The 26,780-nt window shown below is 50.4% G+C and overlaps 2 protein-coding genes across 6 annotated transcripts; one reads left to right on the top strand and one right to left on the bottom strand.

Annotated features, from left to right (window-relative positions):
- Nucleotides 1-31: 31 nt before the first annotated feature.
- Nucleotides 32-13,943, top strand: LOC135278535 (period circadian protein-like). The gene is made up of 5 exons (XM_064385093.1): nucleotides 32-9,593; nucleotides 10,945-11,052; nucleotides 11,158-11,199; nucleotides 11,323-11,427; nucleotides 12,710-13,943. The coding sequence occupies exons 1-5, from the start codon at nucleotides 9,297-9,299 to the stop codon at nucleotides 13,055-13,057; spliced, it is 900 nt and encodes a 299-aa protein (XP_064241163.1). The 5' UTR covers nucleotides 32-9,296; the 3' UTR covers nucleotides 13,058-13,943.
- A 418-nt stretch (nucleotides 13,944-14,361) lies between these two features.
- CARD8 (caspase recruitment domain family member 8) lies at nucleotides 14,362-26,626 on the bottom strand. 5 transcript variants are annotated; one of them, XM_064385071.1, is made up of 16 exons: nucleotides 26,516-26,589; nucleotides 24,910-25,170; nucleotides 24,776-24,807; nucleotides 24,037-24,159; nucleotides 23,526-23,576; nucleotides 22,175-22,222; nucleotides 22,037-22,080; nucleotides 21,873-21,922; nucleotides 21,049-21,269; nucleotides 19,382-19,632; nucleotides 18,360-18,494; nucleotides 17,976-18,114; nucleotides 17,261-17,314; nucleotides 17,092-17,175; nucleotides 16,304-16,573; nucleotides 14,362-15,302 (listed from the first exon to the last, which is right to left on the bottom strand). In XM_064385071.1, the coding sequence occupies exons 2-16, from the start codon at nucleotides 24,945-24,947 to the stop codon at nucleotides 15,283-15,285; spliced, it is 1,560 nt and encodes a 519-aa protein (XP_064241141.1). In that variant the 5' UTR covers nucleotides 24,948-25,170; nucleotides 26,516-26,589; the 3' UTR covers nucleotides 14,362-15,282. The 5 variants fall into 5 exon arrangements, with proteins under 5 accessions (XP_064241141.1, XP_064241140.1, XP_064241143.1 ...); XM_064385070.1 differs by lacking the exon at nucleotides 14,362-15,302 and having other exon boundaries at nucleotides 15,309-16,573; XM_064385073.1 differs by lacking the exon at nucleotides 14,362-15,302 and having other exon boundaries at nucleotides 15,309-16,573; nucleotides 24,037-24,099; nucleotides 26,516-26,588.
- Nucleotides 26,627-26,780: the final 154 nt, after the last annotated feature.

The following is a 26,780-nucleotide window of genomic DNA, read 5'->3' on the forward strand; positions in this document are numbered from 1 at the left end:
TAGAGTTATTTATTTATAAGTTCCTAATTCTGCTTCACATGGATTCTTCTGTAGCACTGAGCCCTGAATTTGTGATGGTTGGAAGCAGCAGACACACACCCCAGGTGGGCTTTTTATATTTCATTGTCTGGGCTGAACAGTTCAATGACATTCAGAAATAAAAAGAATAATCTATGTTAAAAAATGGGCAGCTAATTAAACTGATTAAATATGGAAATCCTCACTCTGCCCGCAGGGGAGGCTGACTGTAGGAGAGGGGACACTGGGACAAAATAAATTTGTCTCCATCCCTCTTTTATTGGATTTAAAGCTGGAAGAACCCAGTCAACCCTTCCTAAGTCCCAGCCTGGTGCTCCCAGCAGCTTTTTACCTTTTAATTCTCATTTCCTTGGGGGCAAATCCATCCCAGCCAAGGCCCTGCCTGATGACTTATTCAGGGTGTTTGCAAAAGGCCTCAGCTGCATTAAAATTTCATCCCCTGCCAGGAATGGCTTTTATTAAAGCACTTTTTTCTTTTGGAAAATGACTTTTTTCCCCCTTTTTTTTTTGCAGAAAGGGCAAGGTTGGAAGAAGCCCTCAGAGGGGTTTGGGGGCTGGGATGGGCGTTGGTTTAATTTAGGGAGCAGGGATGGATTAATTTCATAAGAATTTAGCAATTGGAAGGATTAGGAGCTCTCCCCTGCAGCCCAGGAAAAAGTCAACCCTTTTTCTTCCTTATTTTTAAATCCATGCAGAAAATAGAGAGAAATATTGGGGTGCTGCTTTCCCTGCTGCACTTAAAGCATGAAAAACCCCAAATACACAAAGTTTGCTCTCAGCTTTAAGGGAAAAAATACCAAAATAAAGCAAGGAAGCCCCAGGGTGCTCCTGGGGAATCCCACAGCTCCCCTGGCACCCTCCAGGGATGGGGCAGCCTGGAAAGGCTGGAATCCCATCCCCTGCTAAGTGCCTTTGGCTGGCTGGAGAGAATTTGTTATCCCACTCACCCACCAAGTTTTCCCCTCCTGTCCTGGGGGAATTGGGTTTTTCCAGGAGAAAATCCTGCTCTGGCTCTCCTTGGCTCCGAGGGGTGCTGTGGGTGCTGGCAGTGCTGCAATTGATGGATTAAAGGATATTTCTGAAACACAAGGAGCTGGCGTGGTTTCTGGTTTTGTATTTTGCTCCTGGTTGTTGGTCCCACTTGGAGCCTCCTGCAGGTGGATTTTTGATTCCCAAAAAGCATAAACTCTCTCCCACAGGATGCCAGGCTGGGAATTGTTTCCCAGCTGGTCTCAATCCACAACATCCCTTAATATTTTTAAGTCCCACTCTAAACCCACCTGTGCCTGGAGAGCCTGAAATGCTGCATTAAATAAAGAACAAGCCCCAAATGCTCCTCCTGCCTGAGGCAAGGTCCTGCTGATGGGAATTCCTCCACCCCTGGGAACTGGGATGAGCTTTATGAGGCAGCTGCTTCCTGGCAGGGAAGCCCTGTGGTTTGGGTCCCCCTTTTTGGGATTTTCTGCCCTTTTTTAGGCTCCTCCTCTCCAGCAGCTCCTGGGTGTGCTGAGCAGCCTCTGCCCGGACACAGAGGCACCACCATGGGCTGGGAGCGTGGAAAAGAGGAGAAGCTGTGGCTGTCCCATCCCTGGGAGTGCCCAAGGCCAGGCTGGACAGAGGAAGGTGTCCCTGCCATGGGCAGGATGGATGATTTTAATGTCCCTCCCAACACAAAACATTCCATAATCCCCTCAAAACCACACACATGGCTTTTCACTCTTCTTTTTCACCCTCCAGACGAGCAGCACTGACAGCAAAGGCAGCTCGGATGGGACACTTCGGGGTGGGGGACATTCCCTGCGTGTGTCCCCTGTCCCCAGCCCATTCCAGGCCATCCCTGAGCCTCACCCCCTGCCAGGGAGGGTGCACAGCTCCCAGATTTTCCCTCTCCAAAGCAAAGCCCCTCCAGGCCGGGGAGCTCCCTGGGCTGGAGCTGACGTCCCTCCCGCTTCCCCGCACATCCCACGCCTCCCCCCGGGCAGTTTCTCTTCCCTCTTCCCATAAACCAAAGGAAAGCCTCAAGTGCAGGGCTCTCTTCCTCCTCTGCTGCTCCAGGGGTGAGCAGGGACATCTGTGTGCCCACAGCACAGGGACCTTTCCAATTCAAATGGGATCAAACTGGCTCAAATCTGCTTTTCCAGTCCCTCTGTGGGATCAGCCCTTCCCTCTTCCCTCAGATCAGCTCCTTCCCTGGGAAAATGTAATTTAAAGTCTCTTGGCTGTGGAGAAGACAAAAAATAAGGGTGGATGGAAAAGAATTTATCCCAGTTTTTGGTGGTGCCACAGGTTCTGACCCATCCTAGCCCATCCTGCTGCATGGATTTTGGAGTTTGATGCCAGGCTGGGATTGCTGATGGAGAAATTGCCACGGAGGGCTGGGAGCAAAGCCCAGGCACCAGGGTGATGGTGGGCACAGCCTCCCAAGGGAAGCATTTCTGGGGAAGAAACGCACCTTAAATAGAGAGTGAAGCATCCTCATCTGTCTGAAAAACGGGAATTGCAGTTCTGCATGGATCTCTGGGGCTGTTCCAGGCAGCTCAGCTCAGCTCAGCTCATCTCTCCTCTGCCCTCCTGTGCTTCCAGGCAGGGCTGTGGCAGAAGGAATTTTCCCAGGTGGAACTGGGGAATCCCACAGCAGTGGGATGGGGCAGCCTGGAAAGGCTGGAATTCCATCCCCTGCTAAGTGCCTTTGGCTGGCTGGAGAGAATTTGTTATCCCACTCACCCACCGCTGGTGTTCCTCTCCTGTCCTGGGGGAATTGGGTTTTTCCAGGAGAAAACCCTGCTCTGGCTCTCCCTGGCTCCGTGTTCCACCATGGACAAAGGGCTGACACCCAGACACCAGTCTGGGAGAGTCCCTCTGGGTGCTGAGGGAATTCTGCTGGAATAACCACAGGGAGTGACCCAGGGCAAGAACCAGAGCTGGCACGTGGCTCTGCACCCCCAAACCACACAAAGATGGATTTTTGGGAGTGGGGAAGGGATCCCCATTGCTGGAGCTCTGGATGCTGGGAATTTCAGACTTTCTGTGCTGACAGACTCCGACCCCCAGGAGAGAACTGCACTGACCTGAGGCTGTGGAGAAGGATCCCAAAACGGAATGATAACACTAGAATTACAAGTGTGTAGTTAATTAAAAGTGTGTAATGTTACAAAGTAGAAAATTTCAAGTTTAAAGTTTTAGAATATAATAATCTATATAAAACAAAATAAAAGTTTTAAACCAGAAATCAGTCCTTCTTCTTCACCTTCTTCTCCCTTCTTCTTCATAAGTTTGAGTAGTATTTTGTAATTAAACAGAAAAATCTGCATTGTGGACTTTAAATGATTAGTTATTAAGTTAAAAATAAAACCAATTTAAGTATCATTTCTTAATTAGATAGTTTAACCTTAAAAAACCTTATAACAAAAGATTGTTAACCATTTTGTACCTTGTTGGTGAAGAGCTACAGAACTCACTACCTGTAAGACTGAAACATAAATGAAAATAATGAACACCTGAGGCTAAACACAATCTCAGATACCTTCAATCCCAATAATAACTATAGAAAAAAATTTTAAAGATAGAAAATTTTAAAGACAGAAAAAATTTTTGATTGAAAATTAAGATTGAAAATTCTTTTCAATCTTAAAGATAGGAAAAAACTGGAATGAGGGGAGGGGACTCAGCCCTGTGTGCATGGCCAGGGACAGTTTGGGATGGGAGATGGCACCAGGGCTGGGCAGCCCTTTCCAGGCTGCTCCCAGCAGCTCAGCCCACCTGGAATGGTTTGGGATTGCCACGAAGCCCCACAGCTGGATGGGAGGCACGTCTGGATACGGCAAAAAGGGATTTCCCCTCCAGGCTGGGGTTTCTTTGTGTTGCATGTTTGTGTTTGGTGTGTTTCTGGTTTGTTTCTGCTCGCAGCCAGCTCCAGCTGGGGAAATGCCCTGAGCTCTGCAGCTCCCCGTGCCCAGCTCACGGGGTTTGAGTGAAACCCTTTCATTTTCTGCAGCATTTGCATCAAATGCAGGGTTTATTTTTGCCACAGAAGCCACAGGGCAGGAGGGATCTCCCGGGCTCTGCCAGTCCTGCACGGGCAGCAGCTGCCCCTGGGAGGAGGGGGAGCCCTGGATGTCACCCACGTCCTGGCATGGGATAAACCAGGGTATTCCTGTGGGGCCACGTCACCCAGAGCAGAGCTGGGAGCCCTCCCCAGCCCCAGGAATCATCCCCAAATCAGGAATCATCCCCAAATCAGGAATGGTTTGGGTTGGAAGGGAAATGTCACCTCGTTCCCATGGCAGGGACACCTCCCTCTGTCCCAGGTGCTCCAGCCCCAGTGTCCAGCCTGGCCTTGGGCACTGCCAGGGATCCAGGGGCAGCCCCAGCTGCTCTGGGATTCCACGCCAGCCCCTCCTCACCCTCCCAGGGAAGGATTTCCTCCCAAATTCCCAGCTGGCAGAGGGAATCCATTCCCCCTGTGGCTTTCCTGTTCTCCTTGTTTTAGTGGGAAGGACTAAAGGTCCCTTCCCCAGCTTCCCCACAGAACTCTGGCAGCTCTAACCTGCTTTAGCTCAGCTCCTCCCATCCCTAATTGCACTCATTCCCTTTTTCTCCTCACCACGGCACAGCAAAACCACAACCTTTGGCCCTGCAGGGTGAATTCCTGCCAGGAGAGTGCCCAGCATGCAGGAGGAGCAGTGAAATCCGGGGCACAGCATTCCCGGGGGTCACTCCTGCCAAGCCCACGGCCCTGGGACAGGATCCCAGGGAATTCCGTGCCCGTTGGTCACCCCAGAGCTCCCAGGTGGCCCCAGGCTCTGAGCTCTGCATCTCCTGGGCTTCCTCAGCTGCTGGCCTGGCACAGCTTGGAGGATTCCATCATTAATGGCACTTGGGAAATGAGGGTACATCAAGGAAATGCTGGAAAAAATCTCCCTGACCAGCTCCTGCTCATCCAAGATCGGATTTCTTTCTTTTCTCCACCTGCAAAGCCAGCGTGAGGTGAAAGAGCAAATGTGACCCCAACAAGGACAAAATTCCTGCTTTTCCCATCCCTGCTGCAGCACCCCCAGCCAGGAGGTGACGGGGGGGATGAGGAGCAGAAAAAGCACCCAGAGCTGAGAAATTCTGTCAAGGGTGAAAACTGAAAGTGAGAGAGAAAGAGCTCCCCGAAAGTGCCACGAAACCACGGGCACAGCTGGCATCCCTCCTTGCTCACCCTCAGCTTTGGGCCAGGCCCCGGGAGCATGAGCTCACAGGATTCCCAAATTTCCAGGGGCATGCAGCTCTCCCTGCTGGTGCTTCCTGGAGGTTTTTATTCCTCTTAATTCTGTGGAAATTTAAAACAAACCCCACAGGGCTGATGGACCCACAGGGAGCCATAAAATCCTGGAATGGGTTGGGAAAGGACCTTAAACCCCAGTTCCATGGGCAGGGAATGGGAATAATCCTGAATCTGTGGGCACAGCTGTGGTGTTCCTCCGTGTTTATTCCACAGAATCATTAAATCATGGAATGGTTTGGGGTTTTGGGGTGGAATGGACCTCGAAAATCAGCCAGTTCCACCTTCCCCTATCCCAGGGTGCTCCAAGCCCTGTCCAGCCTGGCCTTGCACACTTCCAGGGACAGGGAATCCTCAATTTCTCTGGGAATCCAAAATCTCTCCAGGCTGGGGCCTCCCCTCCCCGATCTCTGCTCCTCCCAAATCAGTGGGAGAAATTCCCTGCCCCAAAAGCACCCTGGGGGCTTTTTAGGGAATCCCAGCCCTGACCCAGGGGTGGCTTCACCCCTTTCCCAGGATGAATCCCTTCCCCTGGAGAACTGCCAGGAATCCAGGAGCCAGGAACCAGCAAGGATCGTGGGGAAATCTCAAGAATTCTGGTGGCAACTGGAAAAAAAAAAGAGCCAAGAGATGCAGGAGACTGAGCCAGGATTTTAGAGGTCCCAGCACCCCAAGAAAGCTCCAGAAACAACATTTAACCAGCCCCTGATGAAATACCAGCAAGAGCAGAGGTTTGGGATTAGGAATTTCAGGGAATTCCATGAGGAATCAGAACCAACAGCCACAAAAACACCAGGAAAGTTTCTCCTGAACCTTTTTTCCCCTATGGCTCCCCGGAGCCATCAGTTCCCAACCCAAATCAGGAACAGCTTCTGTCAGTGAGGCTCTTCTGGTGATAAAGCTGACATTGGATCTTCCCAAAAAATGATCCAGAGGCAAATAAATGATTCAATATTCCACAAGTTCTGTGAGTGGCAAATAGGATCAGACCCCTTTTATTTATTGCATCCAGAAATCCCATTCCATGAGATATTTTCTCATTTTTTAATGGAGCAGTGACCTCTGTCTCCAGCTGCCTGTCAGCCTGGGTGGGACTGAATCACCCTGCAGCTTTAATTTCTATTTCTCTGTAATTCTTGCTTAATCAGAGCTGTAAAATTATTGCCATTTCCAGTGCCAGGCAATAGGGCTGCCCTACAAACAACCAAACCCTTCCCACTGAGGATGGCACGAGCGACTCCAGGACCTTCCCAAAGGGTTTGGAGCCTGCTCCTGAGGACTATCCATCTAACTTTAACTTCCAGGAGAAGCAGCCCCCCACAGCTGGCAGGAAACATCCCTACACCTCATTTCCCTCAAGGCAAGGGTGATGCCCACCACTCTTACCTGGAAACCTTTGGTGCCTTGGCCAAAACGAAGCCAAAAACTCAATTTCTGTTCATTGGAGGGAGAGAAGGCGAGACTGAAAGGAGAGGCAGGACATTTCCAGGAACCTCCCGCTTTTTCAGCAGAGCGAGGCTGGAGCTGATCCCATTTCTCATCTCTCAACTCCCCAGGCCTCAAAACCAAACTGAGCCCAGGGGCTTTGGGGCTTTTCTCACCGGGTTTCTTTCTGATCTGTGCTTTCCCTTTCTGCCTCAAGCAGGATTTTTGGGTATTGATCTGGGTGAGGGCAGAGCCCGGAGCAGGGATTCCCCGAATTTTGACTGCATTAGATCAAATCTAAATTTACAGAGACCCAGAACAGTCCTTACTTTTCTCTGGAGGATAATTCCAACAAAAGGAATTTCTGTTTGAAATACAGGCAGTGGAATCATATTTTCTCGTTGAAAAATCATAGAGCTGCTAACACTTGTCTAATTTAATAGTTATATATTATACATATAAAAATATATAAAGTTATAAATTATATCTATATAATAGATGTGATATTTGTTATCTATATTGTCCATATAGCTCTATTTTCTATATTATCTATATTATCCACATTACATGTACTATATGTATTAAATTTACTGTATTTATTATATTTATTATATTTATTATATTATATTATATTGGGCAGGCCCTGGCACAGGGTGCCCAGAGCAGCTGTGGCTGCCCCTGGATCCCTGGCAGTGCCCAAGGCCAGGCTGGACACTGGGGCTTCAAATAACCTGGGACAGTGGAAGCTGGAACTGGGTGAGCTTTAATGTCCCTTTCAACCTAAAAAATGCCACGATTTTATGATTCCATGAAATAAACACAAAGGAGCATCACAGATCATTAATTATTCCCATTCCATTTCAGCGTTGCTTCCCATTCCTCTGGGACTGCACTTGCTCAAGGAATAATTCTTATTTAAATAGATTATAATGTATAAAACACATCCTTTTGCTCTAATGTGATTAATATAAATATTAATTATCAGGATTTTTCATTCAGGCTAAGCCAGGTCAAGCAGAGGGTGCTTTGAGGTGAAGGAGGAGAAGATGGATTTCTTCTTCCCTTGGGAAAAAAATTTCCACTCACCAGAACTGAAATCCTGGAATGGTTTGGGTTGGAAGGACCTTAAATCCCATTCTGCCACGGCAGGGACAGCTCCCACTGTCCCAGGGTGTTCCAAACCCATCCAGCCCGGCCTGGGCACTGCCAGGGATCCCAGCAAGGATCCCAGGAGAGATCTGTGGGATATCATCAGGACACATCCCAAATAAACCCAAATCCCAGCCCAGCCCTGACCCTGCTGGGAAACCTCGTGTCCTGCTGGGAGCAGGGACTGAGAAACCTGGAAAGCCAAAACCTTTCAGGAACAGCCCCGCTGCACATCCCAAAATTCTCTTTCGCTTTTGGCTCTCGGAAGCCGCGGCTCCTCCACGAGCTGGAAACCACAGCCCACGGCGAAGTGAGGGGGCAGGAGTGGAAAACACAGAGAGAAATTGGAAAATGAGGCACTGCTGCTAGTGGGGCTAAAAGAAGTCTCAGGACACGCCACAGGCTTCTTATAGGAAACAGTGAAAATACAAAGAACCTGAAAATGCAATATAAAACTCTTGATTCATCCTGCTCCCTTCCAGTTTGACAGCAAAAATCCCAGTGACTTCATGGCAGTCCCAAGCACAGAAAAGTTTTCTGCAGCCTTTTGGGGCAGCTGAGAATGGCCATGAAATTGAAATATTTGTTGATTTATCCAAATATTTCTGCAAAATCAAACATTCAGGCAGGTTTTCACAAACGTTCACTAGTGAGAGTTTGTCATTGGAGAATCAGAGAATCATGGAATGGTTTAGGCTGGAAAATATCTCAAAGTTCATTCAGTCCAGCCATCCCCAGCCCTGCCAAGGCCACCCTGAGCCCTGTCCCCAAGTGCCACCTCCCCAGGGCTTTAAATCCCTCCGGGGATGGGCACTGCCCTGGGCAGCCCCTTCCAGCCCTTTCCATGAAGGAATATTCCCTGATATCCAACACGAGCTCCTCTGGTGAAACCTGAGGCTGTTTCCTCTTGTCCTGTCACTTTTCCCTGGAGAGGAAAGCAGGATAAAGGATGGAAATGGGAAAGCTGGAGATGATTTCCAAGGGATGGAGTGACAGAACAGAGAGGGAACGGCTTCAAACTGTGAGACGAGGAGGTTTAGGTGGGATTTTGGGAAGGAATTCCTGGCTGGGAGGGAGGACAGGCCCTGGGATGGATTCTCAGAGCGGCTGGGATCCCCTGGGTCCTGCAGTGCCCAGGGCCAGGCTGGCACAGCGGAATCCCCGCCGCTGGAATGAGAGGGTCCTTAGGGTCCCTTCCAGCCCGACCCATCCCACGACGCTGTGATTCCGTGGAAGTTCATCCACGTGCCAACCCCATCCCCGCCTTTCGGGAAGCCCTCTGTGCAGAGCCCGCGGACGAGCTCCGGCCCGTGCGGGATTCCCGGCCCCGCCGCTCTCGGGATGAGCGCGCCCGGCGCGGGGGAAACCCCGCTGCTGCTCTATAAGGGCTGTGCCCGCTGGGCACCGGCGCAGCGCCATGGAGCGGGGCGGGAACGGCACCGGGAGAGCCGCGAGCAGCGCCGGGAGCACCGGGAGCGGCACCGGGAGCGGCACCGGGAGCGGCACCGGGAGCGGCACCGGGAGCGGGCGGGCAGCGCTGCCTGGCGGCCGCGGCCGGGCGCTGCTGGGGCTGGGGCTGCTGCTGCTGCTGCTGCTGCTGCCCCCGGCGCGGGCACTGCCCACCCCGGCCGGGCACTGCCAGCCGCCCGCCCAGCGCCTCAACCGCTCCCGGGAGCTGCTGCAAGCCGCCAACGCCGCCCCGCTGCGGCTGAAGGTGAGCGGGGAACGGGACGGGACCGGAGGGATGTGGGATGGGGCAGGGGTGGCACCCAGGAGGGATACGGGATGGGGCAGGGGTGGTACCCAGGAGGGCAGGGATGGGGCAGGGGTGATACCAAACCCGGCAGGGATGGGGCAGGGGTGGCATCGAACCAGGCAGGGATGGAGCAGTGGTGGTACCCAGGAGGGATATGGGATGGGGCAGTGGTGGTACCCAGGAGGGTGGGGATGGCACCAAGGCAGGCAGGGATGGGGCAGTGGTGGTACCCAGAAAAGCAGGGATGGAGCAATGGTGGTCCCAGGAGGGCAGGGATGGGGTAGGGGTGGTACCCAGAGAGGTAGTGAAGGTACCCAAAGACCGGTGAGGGGCCAGTGGTGGCACCCAGGAGGGTGACGATGGCACCAAGGCAGGCAGGGATGGGGCAGGGGTGGCACCCAGGAGGCTGGGGATGGGGTAGGGGTGATACCAAACCCGGCAGGGATGGGGCAGGGGTGGCACCAAACCAGGCAGGGATGGGGCAATGGTGGTACCCAGAAAAGCAGGGATGGAGCAATGGTGGTCCCAGGAGGGCAGGGATGGGGCAGGGGTGGTACCCAGAGAGGTAGTGAAGGTACCCAAGGGCTGGTGAGGGGCCAGTGGTGGCACCCAGGAGGGTGAGGATGGCACCAAGGCAGGCAGGGATGGGTGACTGTGGTCCCCAGGAGGGCAGGGATGGTCCCCAGGCACCAGCTGGGGCTGCTGAGAACCCAGGAGGACAGGGATGGGACTGTGGTGACACCAAAACTGGAAATGCTGCAGCAGTTTTGGTCCCCAGGTCGGCAGGGATGGTCCCAGGAGGACAGGGATGGGACAGTGGTGACACAGGAGGGCAGGGATGGGACATTGGTGACACCCAGAACAGCAGGGATGGGACAGTGGTGACACCCAAGACAGCAGAGATGGGACAGTGGTGACACCCAGGAAGGCAGGGATGGGACAGTGATGACACCAAAACTGAAATTCTGGAGCAGTTTTGGTACCCAGGTCGGCAGGGATGCCCCCAGGATGTCAGTGGTGGAGGTCGGCAGGGATGTCCCCAGGATGTCAGTGACAGTCCCCAGGACGTCAGTGGTGGCCCCAGGACGTCAGTGATGGTCCCCAAACTATTTCCTGTATTTCATATTTAACCTCACAGAGCCTCATTCCTGGGGTCCAGCTGAGCACAGATACATGAAATTGTATCTGTGTATCAAACTGTGTCTATTTACAGATAAATGTATAAAAACATAGAAATTGCCTCGTGAAGCTTTTATAGTAAAAGGACCCTTTAATAAAAAGGACCCTTTTTGATTCCCTTTTCACCCAGGAATCCAACAGCCTGGGATTTGAGTGCACCCTTGAGGAGGTGGATCTGCAGGACATCACTGAGAACCACATGAACACCCTCAGAGCCTGCACAGCTGAGGAGCCAGGGGTAAGACACGGAGAAATTACAGATCAAACTTAAATTTTACCTCATGGCTTCATGGAACATATCATCCACACTCCCATTAAATCACAATTCTTGTTCAACTTTCAGCCTGGAAATTGCCCAACCCTGGAAAAATCAACTTTGGATGAGGTAAATAGAAATTTCCCAAAAACAATCTCCTTCTTTTGCTCGTTGTGTGTTTAAAGGAGCAGCAGGTTCCCACATTTCCTGGGAATTCTATTTATTTCCTGGCAATTCTATTTCTTTCCCCAGGGAAAATGCCTGCAGGGCATCTCTGAGGACGTGAGAGCCTACAGGGCCCAGCTGAGGACCCTGCCCGACCCCCAGCTGCTGGCAGCTCTCGATGGGATGATGGAGGTGAGGATTCCTGCCCCCACCGACCCCAAAATTCAGGAAATTGGGGAGGAAAACCTCAATTTCTCCTCCAGATATTGAAATCTAACAGACCTGGTGCAGCAGGTGTGACACGGGATGGATTAAATGTTGATAAATCCAATTTTAGGCTCAGTCTATAAATGCAATCATGAAATATTTGAAATTTTACCTTATTAATGATAAGATTCAATATTTCAAAATTTTTCCGCAGTCTATTAATGCAATTGTGAAATATTTCAAAATTTACCTTGTTAATGATCAATTCAACATTTCCAATTTGACCCTCACTCTATTCAGGGTAAAAGAAATATTTCAAAATGCACCCTATCAATGCTATCATTAAATATTTCAAATTTTATCCTGAATCTTTTAATGCTATCATGAAATATTTGAAAACTTGCCTTATCAATGATATAATTATTTCAAATTTTTACCCTACTAATGCAATAATTAAATATTTCCAAAATTTCCCTATTCATGATAAATGAAATATTTCAATTTTCATTCTCAGTCTATTCTTGACACCATTAAATACTCCCAAATGTACCCTGTTAATTACAAATTAAATATCCCAAATTTTTCTCTATTAATGATAAATGATCACAATTTTTTCTCTCACTCTATTCACAATTAAATATCCCAAAATCTTTCCTCACTCTATCCCAAATAATTTAAACATCCCAATTTTTCCCTCAGTCTATTAATGATAATTTAAATATCCCAAATTTCCCCTCAGTTTATTAATGATAATTTAAATATCCCAAATTTTCCCCTCAGTCTATTTATGACAAATTAAATATCCCAAATTCTTCCCTCAGCCTACTCACCATAAATTAAATAGGCCAAATTTTTCTCTCACTATATTAATGATAAATATCCCAAATTTTTCCCTATTAATGATAAATCAAACCACACAAATTTTTCCCTCAATCTATTTATGACAAATTAAATACCCCAATTTTTCCCTCAGTCTATTGTTGATAATTTTAATATCCGAAATTTTTCCCTTACTCTATTTATGACAAATTACATATCCCAAATATTAAATATCCCAAATATTAAATGTCCCCTCATGAGAAATTAAAATATCCCAAATTCTTCCCTCACTCTATCCACCATAAATTAAATATCCCAAATTTTTCCCTATTAATGATAATTTAACCATCCCTTGACCCATCCTTACGTCCCACTCTTGCCGCTCATCCCTGAGGGGGTGAAAATCCCAGGAGTTTTTGGGTTTAAGCTGTTTCCTAAATCCGTGCAGGCCCTGGGCAGCAGCACCGGGCGGGTTCCGGAGGCGCCGCTGGGATCGCCGGGATCATCGGGATTGGGATCATCGGCATCAGGATCGTTGGGATCATCGGGATTGGGATCGTTGGGATTGGGATCATCGGCATCATCGGCATCGGGATCGTTGGGATTGGGATCATTGGGATCGTTGGGATTGGGATCAGTGGGATCATCAGGATTGGCATCAGTGGGATCATCGGGATTGGGATCCCCGGGACGGGCGCCGTTCCCGGAGCGGCTGCGGCTCTGCGGGGTCCTGCAGGCTCTGCGCGTCCGCAGCGTCACCATCTGCAGGGTGCTGAGCTTCCTCAGCTCCCCCTGACCCCGGGGGAACACCCACTGAGCACCCCGCGGAATGCCCACGGAAGGGCTTGGAATGGGATGGGAGATTTTGGGATTTCCATCCCAAAAAACCCCTTGGATGCCTTTGGTGGCACCTCCAGCTTTTCCAGAGGCTGAGGAACAACTTCCATCCTCCTCCTCCTCTTCCCAGGGAATCAACAACTTCCCAACACTTCATCCAGCTAAAACAAAAATCATTAATTTAAGCCATGTTGAATTCCCGGGGTTTTGGGATCTGAGCTGTGTCTGAGCACCAAAATGTTCCTGACTCTGATTTATCCCGATTTACTCTGCTGATTCCTCAGGAACTGAGAGCTGTGTATGGCAGTTCCTTTTCTTGGGGATCCCCTCCAGCTCAGGACATGCTATTCCATGAGTTATTTGGGATGATATTCCATTCTGTTCCCTAATTTATTTATTTGGGATGATATTCCATTCTGTTCCCTAATTTATTTATTTGGGATGACATTCCATTCTGTTCCCTGATTTATGACGATATTCCTTGATTAGAGATTCCATTCTATTTCATGATTTATGATATTCCTTAATTTATGATGATATTCCATTCTCTTCCAATTTATGATGATATTCCTAGATTTATTTATGATTATATACCCTGATTTATTTATGATGATATTCCTTGATTTGAGATTCCACTCTATTTCATTATTTATGATGACATTCCCTGATTTATTTATGATTATAATCCCTGATTTATTTATGATGATATTCCTTCATTATGATGATATTCCCTTCTATTCTTTGATTTATTTATGATGACATTCCTGGATTTATTTATGATATTCCATTCTATTCACTGACTTATTTATGATGATATTCCATTCTAGCCCATGACTTATTTATGATATTCCCTATTTATTCTATTTATTGCCTAATAAAATCAACATTTCCTTCAAAACCACGGTGATTATTTTGTTCCTTGGGACCCACCATGAATCCTCTGAAATACTTTGGATGTTGCTTTGGAATACTTTGGCATGGGAAGGCACCTCCCTGTAACTGGTTTAACTGGTTTCAAAATCCAAGTTTCCCTCTTGGAGACACCTGGGATAGGGAAGGTGTCCCTGGCCCTGGCAGGGGTTGGAATGGGATGGGAGATTTTGGGATTTCCATCCCAAAAATCCCCTTGGATGCCTTTGGTGGCACCTCCAGCTTTTCCAGAGGCTGAGGAACAACTTCCATCCTCCTCCTCCTCTTCCCAGGAAATCAACCACTTCCCAACACTTCATCCAACTGAAACAAAAATCAAAATTCAGATGGAAATAATGGAATTTTTTCCTGTTTAATCCTTGTTTTTCAAAAGGATGCTTTCCTTTCCCAAACATACACAGAGGAAAATGATCCCAAGCATCCCACAGCCTTAAAAACAAGACAGTCCTGGATCTGGTCACTCCTCTCTTCTGCAAATTCCATTTTTCCCATTTTTTTTCCAAGCCTGCAGCACAGAGATTTCGGCTCCTCACATTTTAAGCACCTAAATTCTATCCAAGTTTGAATAAATCAAGTAAAAAAAAAATTTAAAAAGTATAAAAAGTTTCTCATACAAAAAAGAATTATACAACGTAAAAAACGGAGACAAGCTATACAGAAAAGAGGGGAGAAGAAATTCCATGTGGAAATTCTGAGCTGCCTGGAGTTCACAGTGGTGTTCCCACCTTTGGGAATCTCAGGAAGCAGAACCACAGCGTAACAAGGACTGGATGCACAGGATCTGTACAATGATTCCATATATACAGTGATTATGCAGAGGAATTTGGTACGAGTTTCGGATTATTCTTCCCTGATCCATGAGAAATCCAATGCACCTCACGATTCTGGCAGGTCAGTGGTTTTTTGGAAGGGGGTGACAGTTTCCAGGGGAATTCTTCTCCCTGTTTTTCCCTGACGGAAATAAAAATCTTTTCCAGGCGATGAAAAAGATCAAGTGGCTTCTTCCAGTGTTTGTGCCCTCCTGGAGTGGCTTTCCCTGCGGGTGAAGCCCGGAATTCCGGGATCCACCTCTCCTGAAAGCCTCGGAAGTGGCTCCTACCCCAATTCCATTCACGTTTCTCTGGAGGATCCTGCCTGGACTTCCCACCAGGAACATCCCTGAGTCCCAGCAGGATCCCAGGGAGCAGAATGGTTGGGCTGGGAAGCTCCCACCTCCTCCTCCTCCTCCTCCTCCTCTTCCTCCTCCCAGCTGGCTCAGCTCTGAGCCAGGAAACCTGAGGGAAAGGAAAAGCACACCTGGATTGCGGGATCTCTGGAAGCTCCTGCAAGACTCAAACTGAGAGAAATTGGATTAAAAATATTTAAGTTGAAAAAGAAATGTATTAAAGGCCCTGCCCTGAGGCAGCAAAGGCTGTGGCACAGAGTCGTGAGGGAGAGCTCTCCTGGATCCCCAGCTCGTTTCCAGGGAGAATTACTCATGGAATTAGGCTGGAAAAGGCCTCCAAGAACCATTCCCAGCACTGCCCAGGCCACCACTGCCCCACGTCCCCAGGTGCCACCTCCACACAGGCCTGGACAGCCCTTTCCATGAAGGAATGTTCCCAAAATCCAATCTGAACCCCCCTGGCACCACCTGAGGCCATCTCCTTTTGTCCTAAATTAAGGAATTGAGAAGGAACAAAGTTTTGCTGTTGCAAAAAAAAAAAAAAAAAAAATCAATTTTTGAGGACAGTTCCCCTTGGCTGGCTGAGTTAATAAAATAATGGAATGGTCTGGGTTGGAAAGGACCTTAAAGGTCATTTAATTCCAACCCCTGCCGTGGGCAGGGATAACTCCCAGCTCCTGGAATAACCTGGATTTGCAGAAGGTGAACTGAACATAAGAACTCCACGGAAAGGAGGGGGAGCTCCCTTGAGAGATCCATCCCCACATGGGATGGAACCACCAAGTTCTCCATCAGGGAAGGTGTTAATTAACCATTAATTAACCATTCCTGAAATAAAGACCCAAACAGCTCCTCTTTGGACTTCCAGGCAATCCCAAGAACTGCTCTGGACACCCAGGTCATGCTGGGAGAGCTCTCCACACTCGGGGCAAAAATATTCATTTTGTATCAGTGCCTGAAGGATAAAAACCCCCCAAAAAACAAATCCACTGCTGAAAGTGGGAAGGAGACAATCCTGACCTCCTGACAAGCCGTGCACGGGTGATCTGGTGAATTCCCTGCTGGAATTCCCAAGCCAGCTGAGTCAGGACGGGGTCAGTGCCCGGGTACCTTGCAGTGCCTGCAGGATCTCGTAGGTGGCCTTTGCCCCCAGGCTCCTCTGCAAAGCCTCTGCCGTTCCGTGGCCCTGCTCCCTGTCCCTCCACTTCCTCAGCACCAGGAGCTTCTGCATGGTCACGTCCTCCTCGGCGGCCCGGATGTCGTCGATGTCCTTCATCTCCATCTGCAGGCACTCGATGGCCGTTTCCCTCCAGTGCCGGTCCAGGAGCTTGGCAATCTTCAGCAGCTGCTTGTCTGTCAAGCTTTTTGCTCCCATTCCATCTGAAAAACATTGGATTTCCCCAAAATCCATCCTGGGGCTCCCCTGGCCCAGCCTGAGGCCGTTCCCTCTCCTCCTGTCCCTGTTCCCTGGGATAAGATCCCAAATCCCCCCGGCTGTCCCCTCCTGGCAGGAGCTGTGCAGAGCCACAAGGTCCCCCCTGATCCCCCTTTTCTCCAGGCTGAGCCCCTTCCCAGCTCCCTCAGGATTCTCCAGCCCCTTCCCCAGCCCCATTCCCTTCCCTGGACACGCTCCAGCCCCTCCACGTCCTTGTGAGGGACCCAGAAGTGCCCCAGGGCTGGGGGAGCCTCAGCACAGGGACAATCACTGCCCCAGGACCTCCTTGCCCACCCCTGGCTCGTGTCCAGGCACTGCCAACCATCACCCCCAGCCCTTTTTCCACCAGACACCTTTCCAGCTGCTCCTCCCCAGGCCTGGACCATTCCACAGGGAAAAACCTTTGGAAACCGAGCTCAGTTCCACCCCCAGGACACCAAATCCCAACCAGGTCCTTCCCCACCTGCAGTGCTGCCAGTTTTTTGCTTTTTGCTGTGGAGCCCCTCTTCCTCCAGGATGCTGAGGGCTGGCTTCCTCCTCTTCACACCTGGGGGGGAGCAGAGGTGCTGTCACTGCTGTCCCCGTGCCAGGGAGGGGCCCAGGGGTCCCAGCCCACATCTGGGGTCACTCACTGCCTGTGCTCCTCTTCTGCTCGTTCTTGTTCTGGTCATAGTGGATCCAGTCCCCTGGGGAAGGGCAGAGCAGGGAAATGTCAGTGAGCAATTCCCAGGGCTGGGCCCCTGCTCCAAGAGCTCCCAGGCACAACGTTGGAATCCACAAAGGGGTGCATTCCAACCCCCAGGTCTGATAAAAGGAGGTTTTTCCCCTTTTACTCCACGTGCTGCAGCAGGCCCAAACAGGCGAGAGAGATTGCAAGTTACAACGCAATAATATGCAAAATTTTTATTATATTATAGAATTCTATGGAGTAATATGCAGGAGGGTTGGAACTGAATGGTCTTTATTTTCCAAATGAGCAGAGGGATGGAGCAACTCTGCTGGGAGAGCTGGGATTGTTCACCCTGGGCAGGAGAAGCTTTGGGGTGACCTCACTGGGGCTTTCCAGTGCCTGGAGCAGCTGCAGGAGAGATGGAGAGAGAACTGACAAGGATGGAGGGACAGCACACAGGGAATGGCTCCACTGCCAGAGGGCATGGATGGGAGATTGGGAATTGGGAATTCCTGCCTGGGATGGAACTGGCTGCCCCTGGATCCCTGGCAGTGCCCAAGGCCAGGTTGGACACTGGGAATTGGAGCACCTGGGGCAGTGGGAGGTGTCCCTGGGGTGGAAGTGGATGGGCTTTGGGGTCCTCCCATCCCAGCCCCTCCCCAGGGCCAGGGACTCACTCTCTCTCAGCTTGGCTTTCCAGACAGTCTCATCCGAGTCCTGCTCCACCAGGGACAGGGTGAAGTCATCAGGCTTCTCCAAATACACCTCAAAGTAACTCTTCAGCTTCAGCAGTGACCCATCCACAAATTCAATCTCCTACACAACAGAAAAATAAAATAAACATCAATATTTACCTGAAATAAATGAAAGAGGAGGCAACTGGCTGTTGGGAGAGATCTGAGCCAAACTCCAATTTCCCCAGAGTTTTGCTGTTGACTTTGGCCATCAGGATTTCATCCCAAAATTTTAGGGCACCAAGAGGCAAGTGGCACATTTCCTCTTTGTGGCACATTTCCAGGGAAGCTGCAGTGCAGGAAGTGAGGGTTGTGCAAGGGACTCACCTCAGGAGTTATTTCAGCTTCTGGCTCACAGATCAGCCTGTACTTCTTTCCTTCCTGCAGTAATTTTTGGCATACAGGGGGCTTTTCAATTTGAACAAATTTCCTTTTCGAGTGTTTTACAGCCTTTGAGATATCCTAAAATTTTAAAACACCATTTCAAGCTTAATATTTCAATGTTACTCGTTGCAGTAAAGGAATTAACATCTAAAACCTGGGTTCAGGTGGCTCCTTGGGCTGTTCTCTGGCCCCAGCTTTACAGAGCAGCCCTGATCTGCTCCACCAACTTCCCAGAGAGCTGTGGAATAACCACAGTGCTCAAAAGCATCACTAAAACCTCTACAGCTGTTTAGAAAATTCCTTTTGAAAAAGGAATTTTCTAAAGCTGGAATTTTATCCAGGGTGAGCTCCATGGTCTTTTTTCCTCTGCAGACACGCTCTGCCCTCCTCAGAGCCATTTCTGACGTGACCCTTGGCAGCAGGGGTGAATCCACTGTCAGCTGCTCTCCCAAATCCCCAAATTTTCACTGGGGACTCCAGCACTGCCCCAGGCAGCCTGTTCCAAGGCTTGGCCACCCTTTACCTGAAGGAATTTTCCCTAATATCCAATCCAAACCTCCTCTGGCACAACTTGAGGCTGTTTCCTCTTGTTACCTGGGAGAAGTGACTCGGATAAAGAATGGAAATGGAAAAGCTCAGAGAGAGACAATTGTCAAGGGATGCAGCGACAGAAAAAAAGGGGGAATGACTTAAAATTAATGACTGCAGGTTCAGATGGGATATTGGGATGGAATGGGGGATGGAATTGTCCCTGTGAGGGTGGGGAGGGGCTGGGGTTGAATTCCTAGGGAAGATGTGGCTGCCCCTGGATCCCTGGCAGTGCCCAAGGCCAGGCTGGGAGCACCTGGGCAGTGGGAGGCGTCCCTGCCCATCCAGGGGTGGGACGAGATGGGATTTAAGCTCCCTTCCACCCAGAGCACGGAACCAGGACTCCTCACTCCCTCCCCAGGGCAGCCCGGCCGTACCTTGATGAAGGAGTCGTTGTTGGTGGCCAGGTAGACACAGAAGGACAGGGAGGGGTGCTCGTCGATGGCCTTGTAGAGGATGACAGCCCCGTGGTACTGCAGGGGCTCGTGGCTGTGGATCAGGGGTCCCACGGGGGACAGGGAGCTCACCACCCACTTGACGTGGGATGAAGAGAACTCGGCCGAGGGCTCGATGGCCGCGCCGCCGCCCTTGATGTGCAGCACCTTGAACGCCACGCCAGCCCTGTCACCTGCGGCGACAGCCACGCTCAGGGGGACAGCCTGGGGACAGCCTGGGGACAACCTGGCTCACTGGGGACAGCCTGGATCAGGGGGGACAGCCTGGGGACAGCCTGGGGACAGCCTGGATCACTGGGGACAGCCTGGGGACAGCCACGCTCAGGGGGACAGCCACGCTCAGGGGGACAGTCTGGGGACAGCCTGGGGACAACCTGGATCACTGGGGACAGCCTGGATCACTGGGGACAGCCTGGCTCAGGAGGGACAGCCGGGCTCAGGAGGGACAGCCGGGCTCAGGGGGACAGCCTGGATCACTGGGGACAGCCTGGGGACAGCCTGGATCACTGGGGACACCCTGGATCACTAGGGACAGCCTGGATCACTGGGGACAGCCTGGGGACAGCCTGGCTCAGGAGGGACAGCTGGGCTCAGGGGGGACAGCCTGGGCTCAGCCAATCATTTAAAATGACTTTTCGTGGGTTTTACTACAACGTCCCTTCATAGTTCCATTTCTCTAAAGCACTGAGTCTCTTTGGTAAGGCCACCTTTTCAAACTTGCTTTCAGATCCATTTCTCTCTCAACGTCAGTCTATTTTTTAAAAATTCTTTTCCTAACAAAGAACTCTAATTCCTACTGTCACATCTTTGCCTGAGAGCCCCTTAATTTCAAAATTATAATAATTCGGAGGGAGGGGAACTATAACAATGAAGAAATAATAATAATAATAATAATAATAATAATAATAATAATAATAATAATAATAATACATATACATATACATATACATATACATATACATATACATAACGTAATTGTATAGTATATAAAATATATAATAATTGTATATATAATTTTATATATCATATATATAATTATATATATACAATATATATTATGATATATACAATTATATATAATATATTAGTATATTATATATAATTTAATATATAATTTTATATACAATATAGAATTAAATATCTATTCTATATAATATATAGAATGCATAATTATATTATTATAATTATTACAATAATTATAATTCTTATAAATATAATAAAAATATAATATTATATGAAACATATAATATAATCATATAGTAATAAAATAAAATAAAAATAATTATTATAATAGTAGTAATAAAATAGTAATTATTATAATATTAATAAAATTAATTATTATAATGATAATGATGATAATAATGATTATAATAATAAAAATAAAACTAATAAAACTAATAATAAAAATATAATAATAAAATTAATAAAATAATAAAAATAATGAAAATAATAATAAAATAATAAAAATAATAATAATTAATAAAAATAATAATGAAAATAATGAAAATAATAATTAAATAATGATTAAAACAATAATAAGTATATTTAAATAAAGTTCCTGCCTCCCAGGCAGCCCGGCCCAGACTCACCGGCCAGGCAGAGGCAGTGGGGGAAGTGGATGGAGCGCAGCGCGGCGGGCGCCGAGCAGCGCACGTCGAACAGGGGCCCGCCCACGATCCAGGGCTTCTCCAGCAGCCGGGCGTACTTGCTCCAGGAGAGCAGGCAGTAGGTGATGCGGGCAGCTGCGCTCACCTCGAAGATCAGCCCCGTGCTGCTGCACTGGTAGGAGCCCTCGGCGTCCAGCTGCGCCCTGCAGGGACAGCAGCAGCAGCTGCAGCTGCCAGCGGCACCCAGGGGTGCCCTCCCGCTCTGCCCGGGGCCCACGCAGTGCTCCACGCTGCCTTGGGCTGCTAAAAACGGCTGAGGGCTCACCCAGGCCGTGCAAAGCAGCTGGAGAGGAGAGTTTGCATAAAACTTCCTGCGCCAGGAGCTGCTCTCCTGCGAAGGGCGCCGTGTCCAGGCTGTCCTGTGGGTGACAGCCAGCAGACATGGACACCCCACAGGGACACCCCGGGGAGGACAGTGCTGCTGAAGGGAAAACGCAGGGCTGAAGGGGAGGGTGAAGCAGGGCAGGATGCCTCGTGTGCAGCCAGGCTGAAACAAGCACACAAAATGGGCCTGCTGCTCACTGCTGCAGCAGGACAAGGCAGCACCCTGAAAACCCTGCCAGGAGCTGTCCTGGAACAGCATCTGGAGGCAGCACAGGCTCTAAACTGTGATTTTCAAGGATTTGGGTGCACCTCCCAGCATAAATCCAAATGCATTTGTGCAGCAAATGAGCTGTTTGCCCAACCAAAAGCACCTTGATGAGAACAATGTAAACTCAGACCCATGACGTTAAAAAAAATCATACATGAATTGTCCTCCAGCAAGTCTCCTGGGGGTCACTTGCTCCATCTGGTCCTGGAAATAGATTTAAAAGAAAATTATATTTAAAAAGGTGAGGCGAGGGTAGAACTACAGTTTGCAAATGATCTCATGCAAAGTAAGCGGGTGTTTTTTTCCCCACAAACCTACATTTTCATTCCTGCAGTGCTCACAGGGTAGCAAGCAGCTCCCTCCTGGTGGGAAAAGAGGAAGATGAGCTCATGAAAAGCCAAGTAATTAAACAGCCAAGAATAAAAAAAAAAAAGCCCTCAGGAGATCTGTTCTTACCTGACTCATTGCAGTAAGGTGGGGATTCCTTCTCCTCCTGCTCTTCATCTGGGGAAAAGGAGTTTGGAGTAAATATCCCAATGTCATGGGGGCTCCTGCTCCCACATCCACCCAGGACAACCCCACAATTCCATTTGCCTAAATTCACCAAATCCTAAGAACATTCCTGCGAGTCCTTGCAGGCTTTGCACAGCCTGGGGGTGAAGCTGAACATCAGGATACAAATTTGCCAAAAGCTCCTAAACTGCCCAAACTCCTGGGAATTTTCACAGGGATAAAAAAAGACTTATCCTGGGATGAGCTTTGTGGTGCCAAGGACAAAGTTCAGCCCCCAGCATGGAAACTGGGAACAGCTTTCCCAAGAAACCACCACGTTTTCTGCAGGGTGTTTGTCCCCAGACTGATCTAAAAGCGCCTGGATTCTCCTGGCTGAACCAACAGGATGGAATTCCAGCAGAGCTGAGACCTCAGGCCAAAGGCTGTGTCCTGAGGGGTGGATCTGGGAGCAGGGGAGAGGCAGAGTGCCAGGATCAGCTGCTCCCCACCCCAGCTCCCCCCAGGACAAAGGGATGCTGGAGGCTGTCCTGGAGCCAGTGCCCCCCTGGGCTGGGAGGGGCAGGAAGGCAGCAGCCAGCCCTGGCTGTGTGCCCAGCCCCGGCTCTGCAGGGCTGCAACAGCTCAGGAACTCTCCCTGCTCCGGCAGCTCTGCTCTCCACCCCTCCTTTCCCAGGGATGCTCTCCAGCAGCTCCTTTTCCCCAAAGAGATGGAGCTGCTGGCCGGGCCAGCCTGGAATCCTTCCTGCCACCCCACTGCTCACCAGCTGCCTTCCTCCTGCTGAGCAGGGGAAAACAGGGACACAAACCACACTGAGCCAGCCTTCCTCCATCCCACCCCTCTGCATCTGCCCAGAAAAACCCCTGGGATTGTTAAATTATCAGAGTTACATAAATCCAGCACAACTGCTGGCAGCAAATCCCGTGGAAGCACAAACCCACCAACAGCAAACACTTCCTTTGATTATTTTCCTGTCCATCCTGTTTGGCCAGATCTGCTGCCAACTTTTGAGGAAATTTATGGCCTCTTGGTGTTTGGATAAATGCTGTGGTGTAAAAATATCCGTGGGTATTGTGTCTGGGGTGCTGAGTCTGTGAGGTGTAAACAGCACGAGCTGCTGCCCTTTAACATTGATAGGAAACCACTGGATCCCAAAAAAAAAAATACTGGGAAAGCAATCAGAGCTAGCATTCCCTAATAACTGTGGGATTATACCCAGGAGAGGCAGATGGTTTATACTGAACATCAGTTTTAAAAAAGGGATTACGGGTAAATAAATCACAACGTCCTGCTCACCTGACTCCTCTTCCGAGCTGCTGCTGGAGCTGTCTTCAGAACTGGCTCCTCCTTAAAAACAGGCACAGGTGGAATCCAGAGGTTTGGATCCATCAGGCCAGGCAGCAGGTTAGATAATGCCGCAGAAAAAAGAGAACTACTGAGGCAGAGAAAAACACCAGAGCATCAAACCCAGCACCAGGGGGGGACTTTGGGGTCACCCAGCCCTTCTGAAGGGCGCTTGGAAAATTGAATTCTCATGTTTTAGACAATCTGGGATAATTTTGGAGCTTCACCCACGGCACATCCCAGCCAGATTATGGTTTTCCAGTGGGAGCAGCCTTGGTGGGAGCTGTTGTGACTCATGTGGGGGCACCCATCAATTAATTATTCTTACAAACGTCATTTGAAGAGAAACCAGCACTGGAAAGGCAGGGATGTGTTTTGGGGTGTGGCTGGGGGGAAATCTGGGATGCAGGAGCAGGCACAGCACCCCAGGAGTGAGGAAATCCCTGAGCCATGCTGGGCTCACCCTCCGGGCGCTCCTCGGCCGATCCCGATCCCGACGATCCCTCCATGCCATTGGGTGTCACCTCTGCAAGGGAAAGGCAGGGAGCAAAAGTTGCAGAGGGATTTAACTCTGCTCTTGCCAGTTCTGTGCTCAGAGACAGGGAATAAATAACAAAAGAACGGGCATTTTAAAAACCAGCATAAAAACCAAAGGAGTCCACGAACAAAGGGTTTACGCCAAGGTTTTAAAGCCAGTTTTAGAATTCCCATTCCCAAGGATGGACATTTCCCAAAATCCCTGTACCTTTTCAACTGGTTATAAAGCCCATTAGACTTTCCATTCCCATTCCCAAGGATGGGCGTTTCCCAAACTCCCTGTACACTTTCAACTGGTATTTAAAGCCAGTTCCAGAATTCCCGTTCCCATTCCAAAAGATGGGCATTTCCCAAAATCCCTGTACATTTTCAACTGGTTGTAAAGCCCATTATAGACTTTCCATTCCCATTCCAAAAGATGGGCATCTCCCAAAATCCCTGGACCTTTTCAACTGGTTTTTAAAGCCAGTTTCAGAATTCCCATTCCAAAAGATGGGCATTTCCCAAAATCACTGTACTTTTTCAATTGTTTTTTAAAGCCAGTTTTAAAATTCCCATTCCCAAAGATGGGCACTTCCCAAAATCCCTGAACCTTTTCAACTCGTTTTTAAAGGCAGTTTCAGAATTCCCACTCCCATTCCCAATTTTCCCAAAACCCCCTGTACCTTTTTCATCCGAGGAGAGGGACTCTGCCCCGCTGGAAGACAAAAGCAGGCACACATGAGAACTCTGCCAGCCCTTTCCCACACTCCCACAGGGGCAGCATTCCCAGCTCCCTCCCCTGGCACCGCTCCCAGACCTGGGAATGCCATGGGATGGGGGCTGGGGATTCACCATCCAGCTCCTGCAGCACAGCCCTGCCCTGGCTCCCTGCTGGACACGATTCCCCCTGGCAGCAGCTCCTGCTGCAGCCCCTTCTGCCAGGCACCAGGGGCCCGTGCCAGGCGCCCGTTGGATTTGGGAGCAATCCAACCGATCTCCAGGCGGGCAGGAGACTCAGATAAACCCTGCTCTGCAGCACAGCCAGCTGGGGCAAACCCACAGCAGCCTCCAGCCACCCCTGGAAAGGGAAAACCTGCCGTGTGCATCACCCACGGATTCAGATCCGGTTTGGAAAGCTCTGCCAGGAGCTCCCTGACATCTGCCGGGCACAGCCAGCAAAGGAGAGCTGCCCTGAGGAAGGGAAAGGCCCTGGGAGCAGCACCATAAAGCAGCAGGTGACATCCAGCTCTGCTGCACTGAGGTTCTGGGATAATTCCTGCACCAGGAATTACCCAGGACCTCCACCCTGCCAGGGGCAGCGGGAGCAGCAGGCAGGGAGGAGCATCCAGCCCTTTTTTTTTTGGCGGTGTGAAGGTCACAGTGCCATCCCAGAGATGCTGGAGCTGAGATGTGGGAGCTGCTCAGCTCTGGGGCTGATTTTGGCCACCCTGGGAGCTCCTGGGATAAGGGGGCATCACCAGGGGGTCACACTGGGGCCCTCAGCCACAGAAGTGAAAAAGAAATAAAGAGATGGCAGGAAAAGCAACGAGGGAGGATTGCTGAGGGGCTCAGGGAAGCGATGCCAGCTGGGGGGTCCTGGCAAAGCACGGCAAAGGGGCTGCAAAGCTCTCTGGGTCAAGGGCAGGAAGAAGCGGGAAAGCTTTTCACCCCGTAAGAAATTACACAACAGTTTGCTCTTCCAAACGCTATCTTAAAAAAAAAAAAAAAAAAAAAAAAAGAGAGAGAGAGAGAGAGAGAGAGAGAGGAAAAAAAAAGGAATAAATGCATTTATGTGGAGGATTGGATGGAGGCTGGATGCTCTCCAGGGCCGGAGCCGAGCCAGGCAGTGTTTGTGCAACCCTTGCACCAGCGCAGGCTTGCTGATCCGGGAGCGCTGCCCTCGCCCCCTCGAGCTGCATTTCTGCATTTCCCTCCTCCCGCGCTGCAGAACGGGGCGGGGAAAAGACAGAAAATAAAGAAACAACGCGGCGGGCGGGCGGCGGGCGCTCATTACTGTAACCCTTAATTGCGGCCGGCCCAGGGGCGGGGGCGCAGCGGCTCCCCGGGCGATAAGGGACGGGGAGATAAACACGAGCGTGGCTCGGGGCCGGGGCAGCACCGGGAGCCGGGGGGGGACCGGGGCGGAGCGGGAGCCGCGCTTTGTCTGCGGCGGCGGCGGATGCGCGGCCGGGCCGGGGCACCCCGAGCACACCGCGGGGTTTGGGCACGGCGGGGACAGCCCGGGCTCGGGGCACGGGCACGGGAACGGGGGGGCCGCGAGGGGATGGAGGAGCGGGAGGATGCGGGAGAGGCAGGTGGGGGGGACGGGAGGATGCGGGGACGGGCAGGGGGACAGCGGGGACAAATGGGGGACACGGGGGGGGACACGGGGGGCGCGGGCAGCCCCGGCCGGCCCCGCTCACCTGTCGGGCTCCGGCGGAGGGCCGGACATCGCCGCGGCACCGAGCGGGAACGGCCGCGTCCTCCGCGCGTGGGGGGCGGGCCCGGCGGGACGCGCCCCGGACACGCCCCGGACACGCCCCGGACACGCCCCGGACACGCCCCGGACACGCCCCGGACACGCCCCCGGGGCCGCCTCGCCCCCCTCGTTGTCCTTTCTCCGGTGCTCTGTGCACGCACAGCCGGTGTAATGCATCCATACAGGGATAATTTTCATATTCTGGGCGT

The sequence above is a fragment of the Passer domesticus genome, chromosome 11 (genome assembly GCF_036417665.1).
Source record: "Passer domesticus isolate bPasDom1 chromosome 11, bPasDom1.hap1, whole genome shotgun sequence".
Lineage (NCBI taxonomy): Eukaryota > Metazoa > Chordata > Aves > Passeriformes > Passeridae > Passer > Passer domesticus.